Source organism: Agrilus planipennis, unplaced genomic scaffold, assembly GCF_000699045.2.
Source record: "Agrilus planipennis isolate EAB-ADULT unplaced genomic scaffold, Apla_2.0 scaffold69, whole genome shotgun sequence".
NCBI lineage: Eukaryota > Metazoa > Arthropoda > Insecta > Coleoptera > Buprestidae > Agrilus > Agrilus planipennis.
The window spans coordinates 836,649-842,876 of record NW_020438962.1 but is presented as its reverse complement, the minus strand read 5'-3'; the positions used below and the strand labels follow the sequence as shown (position 1 = coordinate 842,876).

Genomic DNA, 6,228 nt, shown 5'->3' with positions numbered 1-6,228 from the left:
AAAAGGTTAGAAGCGTTCGAAACGTGGTGGTGGAGACGAATGATGAGGATACCGTGGATAGAGAAGGTTAGAAATGAAGAGGTGTTAAAAGAAAAAAAATAAGAGAATAGAAGACTTTATAGAAGTCAATAAGAAATAGGCGAGATAGGTTAAGTGAGAGACATATTAGAAGCAGAAACATGAGTTAAGAGGAGTAGGGGTAGACCTAGATTAGATTACTGTTCGCAAATAGTTAAGGATGTAGGTTGTTCTAGTTTCAGGAAAATGCGAAGGTTAGCTCAGGATAACAAGGAGTGGATGTGCGTGTCCAACCAGTTTTAGGACTGACGACCTTATGATGATGAAGCAATATTAATTCCACTATTGAAATTAAAATAACAGTTATAAAACCTGGCTTTAATTGTCCTGCCCCATAGGTGACAAGTGTTGCAGAGAATGACTGGTCGATTTGATTATTTCTATAGTTGTGTTATCACACTGCCCTCTCATGTTGGGCATATTCCAAACGGCGCGGGCATTTTTTATAATGTTCTATTAACCACTTGGTCTATAACAGATACATTACATTACTATTACATAGTACGTATACATGACACTTATTTAATGTTTTAGATTCAACAATTTCATAAAATAACTACAAGTAAACATTTAATTTACGAATTTGGCCGCCCCATAATATTCACCATAATGGTTGTATGTTCGCGGCTATCATTATTATTTTCGGACGGGAAGCAACTCATGAAAGTTTTTAATCTTCTACAAGAAGTGGATGTCGTACTGCCTTCGGCCTCTTCAACCCTCAAAGAAGATGCTAGAAAAATGAAGCTTATATTTTTCGTAATACTTGTCTTGCCCCTACCATTTCATTTATATTCATTAATGTATAACAGTGATGGATCCCTAATGTCTATACTGAATTATGTCGTTGTGCGTTTTAACAACACAGGATTTGGTTTAACTGAATGTCAGTTTCTTTGTCTCTGCAATTTGGTATACACGAGATTCAAAGTGATTAACAAAAGTTTAAGAAGTTTAACACTGATGACGAAGGGTGATGATATTCTACTAAATAGCAGTAAGTTTGATGAATAATAAAGGCAGTGGTGGTTTATTACTATAAGAGGTACATGAATATGTGACCAATTCGTTGACCTACCTATAATTGTCCTACTTTTTTACATACCTTACAATTTCTAGCTCTGCCTATAACACGACATCTGAAATATCTTTAGCTTTTTGTTTTCTTCTTATACTTTGAAAATCTTTTTCCAATGCCTACATATTAGGACACTGGTCGAAATACATGAAAATGCCAGAAACATCCAACTCCACCATTCAAACGTAATGATCCTCAAATATTCCAGAACGTTCTCCATTCTTCCTGTTCAGTTTACTCTAGAAGATTCCACCTTAAAACAATCTTAGACATTCGGGAACATTCTAGTTGAGGACAACGCTAGAAATATTCAAGAACATTCTGATGCATTTTCATTTGTTTTAAACTGGTGTTTGGTGGTCGATGGTCGACCTGCTAACCTAGACATTCAACATACTGAAGAAATTACAAACATTACAGGAGATTCCACTGTTTCTTTAGGGTGCTTTGATTGAAATACATAAAAATTCCAGTGTCAGAATCTACCTCCACCACTCAAACATAAAGATGCTCGAACATTACAGAACGTTCTCCATTCTTCCTGTCCAATTCACTGTAGAATATTCTACCTGAGAACAGTCTTAGAGATTCGAGAACATTCTAGTTGAGGACAACTTTAGAAATATTCAAGAACATTCTAGTGCATTCTCGTTTGTTTTAAACTGGTGTTTGGTGGTAGGTGGTCGACCTACTAACCCAGATTTTTACCAAACTTCAAATTTTAAATATGATAGGCGATTCCACCCTTTATGTAAGGCCAAAATATACGAAAATACCCTAATTTAGTGTCAGAACCCTCATTTGTTGAGTTAAAAATGTAGACACTGTCTTAACATGTTTTACAATCTTGTTGTGTCACAATTTTATTTTTTAGATGCTGGTGTTAACTGTAACAGAATTTCTAACGTGATTGACGAATTACATTTGACAGGAGCATCAAATTATCCTCCAGGTTACAACTCAGTAAGGAATTGTAGTTCTTCTAATATTGCCGCTGAAGATATACAAAAATTAAAATTAGCGCATGTTAGGCTAACAAAAGCCTTGACTAATCTAAATCTGTATTATAGTCCGAATTTGTTATCATCCACTTTTGCTTACATCTTTTTCGTTCTGTTTTGCCTGTACTACTCGGTTTATAGTAATTATCAATTATCAGCATCGGATATTAATAATTTACAGCTTTTTAATAGTACACTATGGATGGTGTTAGTTCTGATGAAATTTTTTTTGGCTTGTTTTGTGGCCAACTACGTCACAGATGAAGTAAGTTAGTAAAATAGGAACGAATGGATTTAATTCATGTGTACTCTTATTTCTTTTCTTTAGGGCAACACGACCAAGATTTTGATATCTAGATTCATTCACAGAGGTTTGCCGACAGCTACGAAACAAGAGGTACACGAATTAAACATTACAATTAACTAAAAGTTAATTATTTTTTGTTTATCAGCAACATTATTAATTTTTTTGAGGGGGGTCCAGGTGGAAATATTATAATAGTTTTTGATTTATTTGTACCTGAAGGTATCGTAATTAATACGAGTCTCCATCTCCAAAACATCCTTTGTAGTTTTTGTCATGTGTGGACAGGGTCGGGATGCATTTTTTCGATCGTTTTCAGTTTTCTGGATTACAAGACCCACGATCATGTACAGTGACTCTTTTAGTGACTCTCTATATAGAGTACTTTTGGGTGATAGTACCATTTTCGTCAGCTTGTTTGGCAAAACTCAACCTCTTCCACCTTTTGAACTTACGAAACTGAATACAGCCCATATTCGAACCCGAATTTTTGTAAAACACACAACCATGGAGTCCTAGGAAACCCCTGGGACCATTTAGGACAATGTAGAAATTAAAACAAATCATTTAAAGATCAATTTTGCTTATCATTATCATTGGAAGGTATGTGGAAATGCTGCTGGGCGGACAGTCCCTGTGGACTATGCCGGAAAGCCCTCTTCAGTCTCCTTTCAGGAATCGTGGGAGTGGGTAGTTTGGGTGAGAAGGATGAGACGGACGAAATGAAGACAGAAGAGAATGAAATATTATATGTGGAATATAGCATTTGCCTGAGTGATCCAAGGAAACAACAGGAAAACTTGGACCAAGGCAGACGGACCCGGAATCGAACCGACGTCCTCCCGAATGCCAAGCAATGGTCTAAACTTCTAGGTCATGACGCTCGGTCACATGGACATAGATCCATATAAAGTATTGAATTAAGCTTTAGACCTTTTATATTTTACTAATTTAATTCCTGGACCCTCTACACATAACATTGTTACGATGTTAATATGTAATTAACTATTTGTTGCAGCTCATTAATTTTTTTGAATACGCTATTGAAAGAGAAGAAAAATTGACAATATGCGGAATATTTATCTTGGACCACAGCCTATTAGCAAAGGTAATTGTTACAATTAAAACAATATGTTCAGATCAAAGTTTTTCGATTATTTCTGTTTTGAAAGTTGTGTTCATATAATTGTTGTGTTATCTATTTAATTTATTATTACAGGCTGTGGTTACAGGAATTACATTTTTAATACTCTTAATCCAATTTCGAAGTATTTAACTGGTTAATACATGCAGGATTCTTGCATTCAGATCACTTAATGCTATAAACTAATTATTTAATACCTATCTAATTATTAAAACTTATTGTATCACATAAAAAACTTATATTTGTTGTATGCACTTAAGATTTGTAAAATGGAAATAAATGTGTGTGGTGTGATTAATGCTATTTTATTTGTTATAAACAATTAGATTCTAATTCTTCTTTAGTTTGTAATAAAAAGTCCTGTATTTCATCAGTTTTATTCCCTATCCTGATGGTCATTTCCGATCTAACAGCTTTCATACATTCCTGGAAGTTTGTTGTTGAACAATTTTTACATAACACTAAATCGTCGTGGAATTCGTCGTAAATTTCAAACCTGCAAAAGAAATCATAAACAAAAAATAGTAATAATACGATATTACTTTTAATTAAAAATTCGTTTAATTTATTTTACAATTTTATTTTATAAAAACTGATTTATTAACCCTTAAGAAAAAGTGAATAACTTTATTAAAACTATTCTATAAATAGCAGCGATTCGTTTCTGTTTACTATACTAGCCATTTGCTATTATTCGAATAAATTCTTGTTTTTAAAGAAATGACCCTGACAAGGTCGTGGGATATTTACACTTTAACTGTTTTTACGTTAACACAACGGTTCAGTTACTTGCTCATGTCTGAACAAACACGTCGAAGTATTATTATTACTTACAGTTCGCGGTCGCGGAGGTGTTTAGAATCATATAATTACGAAATTAATTTGAACTTACGTAAAACATACATTAACAATAAATAAATTACAAGTTTACAATTAATTAATTAGTTAAGTGAAGGTGTCTTGCAAATGTTTTAAAAACTTTATTATGCATTTTCATCATATATATACGCAAGTATTTCATCGGATTTTTCATGCATCTACAAAAGGTATTTAAGTTGTTCTTTATTAAATTTCCTTAGAAGAAATAAAACTATGTTTGAGGAATTTGAATACATATTTCTCTTTTAAATACTATTAACTTAGAAAAATTCCTGAAAATGCTTTTAGGTAACATAGAGTTAGATTTAAAAAGAAACCATAACTAATTCAAATAACTTTCGTTATATAATTAAAGTTTGACTTTATTTTATTAGTTTGTATTTAATCAAAGTATTTTTGAATTTGTTTTTTAATCAAAGCATATGTAACAGTCTGCATCTACAAAAGGTACTTAAGTTGTTCTTTATTAATCTTCTTTAGAAACAATTAAACTATTTTTGAGGAATTTGAATACATATTTCTCTTTTAAATACTATTAACTTAGAAAAATTCCTGAAAATGCTTTTAGGTAACATAGAGTTAGATTTAAAAAGAAACCATAACTAATTCAAATAACTTTCGTTATATAATTAAAGTTTGACTTTATTTTATTAGTTTGTATTTAATCAAAGTATTTTTGAATTTGTTTTTTAATCAAAGCATATGTATCAGTTTACATTACCTTTTCACCCATATAACACTGTTGTCCAAAATATAGTCATATTGTGATGGTGATTCTTGTCCATTTGTACAATTCCTAATTTTGATTGTGTAATTGGTATTAAATGTAAATGTATCTAATGAATTCATGAACTCCAAAAATGTAGTATTGTCTTCATCGTTATCGGTATAACAATATGTTCCATCTAGATCTTGACTTATTGTCTGAAATTTTGTTCATAATAACAACATTACCTACTGCAAACAAAATTGAATTATTATATAGCTATGAGTTACTCAAGCAGGGGCTTACATGAATGATATAATAAAAAATAATCGACGACCAAAATACATTCTGAGCAGTTTTCTTCATTATTTTGCTTTATATTAGCACCGGACGTAACTTAACAGAAATTTACACTAAACTCCTACATTATTTGAAAATCACACAAATCAAATTAATACCTTGATTAGGCTTATCAGATAACTGATAAGATTTTATTATTATTATAGGAGGAGAATTACTCATAATTATTATAACGTATTGCTTGCACTTGAAAATTATAAACATATTATCAGAGAGTACGTTAATATTAAACTGTATCATGAACTAATATTTCAATTATCGTAGTAAATAAATAAATTTTTCAATTTTCTGACTTCAATAGATTGAGTATTTTTACGACATCAAGGTTTAGTAATAAATATGAAAATTGTGAAAACGCCATCTGTAGCACGATGCTACATTTTAGGATTACGTATGCTCCAACAAGGTCCATTTAAATATATATGGATATCTACTTGCTGAAATGAATCCCGGCGTAGCTAACCTTAACGTGATAGGCACGTTACCATAATCGAATAAAATAATTCGAAGTGGTCTGTATTCTGTCGAAACTGCTAGGCGAGGATCGCGATTTCGGTCTTTTTGGATCTCATCAGCGCGTCGCAGGCAGCTCCGACAGAACACAGACCAACTTTTACCTGCTGTCTTTACAGCGCGTTTTAGATAATACTACAAATGGCGCAGTAAACGCCATCTGTA

General features: G+C 32.2%; 2 protein-coding genes across 3 annotated transcripts; one reads left to right on the top strand and one right to left on the bottom strand.

The window, feature by feature from the left end:
- Positions 1 to 370: 370 nt before the first annotated feature.
- Positions 371 to 3,771, top strand: LOC108735894. Its single transcript, XM_018468113.1, has 5 exons — positions 371 to 1,075; positions 2,031 to 2,422; positions 2,486 to 2,554; positions 3,480 to 3,569; positions 3,681 to 3,771. The coding sequence occupies exons 1-5, from the start codon at positions 688 to 690 to the stop codon at positions 3,735 to 3,737; spliced, it is 996 nt and encodes a 331-aa protein (XP_018323615.1). The 5' UTR covers positions 371 to 687; the 3' UTR covers positions 3,738 to 3,771.
- Positions 3,772 to 3,828: 57 nt separating this feature from the next.
- On the bottom strand, positions 3,829 to 5,620 carry LOC108735895. 2 transcript variants are annotated; one of them, XR_001937637.1, is made up of 3 exons: positions 5,497 to 5,620; positions 5,206 to 5,441; positions 3,829 to 4,101 (listed from the first exon to the last, which is right to left on the bottom strand). XR_001937637.1 is itself a non-coding variant. In XM_018468114.1 (3 exons), the coding sequence occupies exons 1-3, from the start codon at positions 5,554 to 5,556 to the stop codon at positions 3,918 to 3,920; spliced, it is 447 nt and encodes a 148-aa protein (XP_018323616.1). In that variant the 5' UTR covers positions 5,557 to 5,620; the 3' UTR covers positions 3,829 to 3,917. The 2 variants fall into 2 exon arrangements, 1 of the variants encoding a protein (XP_018323616.1); XM_018468114.1 differs by having other exon boundaries at positions 5,206 to 5,408.
- Positions 5,621 to 6,228: the final 608 nt, after the last annotated feature.

Bases quoted from the DNA above. Each gene is read 5' to 3' on its own strand.
- LOC108735894 (XM_018468113.1), top strand. From the start codon at position 688: ATGGTTGTATGTTCGCGGCTATCATTATTATTTTCGGACGGGAAGCAA. The intron at 1,076-2,030 runs GTAAGTTTGATG...TTTATTTTTTAG, and splicing joins TGATATTCTACTAAATAGCA to ATGCTGGTGTTAACTGTAAC. The intron at 2,423-2,485 runs GTAAGTTAGTAA...TCTTTTCTTTAG, and splicing joins CCAACTACGTCACAGATGAA to GGCAACACGACCAAGATTTT.
- LOC108735895 (XM_018468114.1), bottom strand. From the start codon at position 5,556: ATGAAGAAAACTGCTCAGAATGTATTTTGGTCGTCGATTATTTTTTAT. The intron at 5,409-5,496 runs GTAAGCCCCTGC...ACAAAATTTCAG, and splicing joins TTTTTTATTATATCATTCAT to ACAATAAGTCAAGATCTAGA. The intron at 4,102-5,205 runs GTAATGTAAACT...TTTCTTTTGCAG, and splicing joins AGTGTTATATGGGTGAAAAG to GTTTGAAATTTACGACGAAT.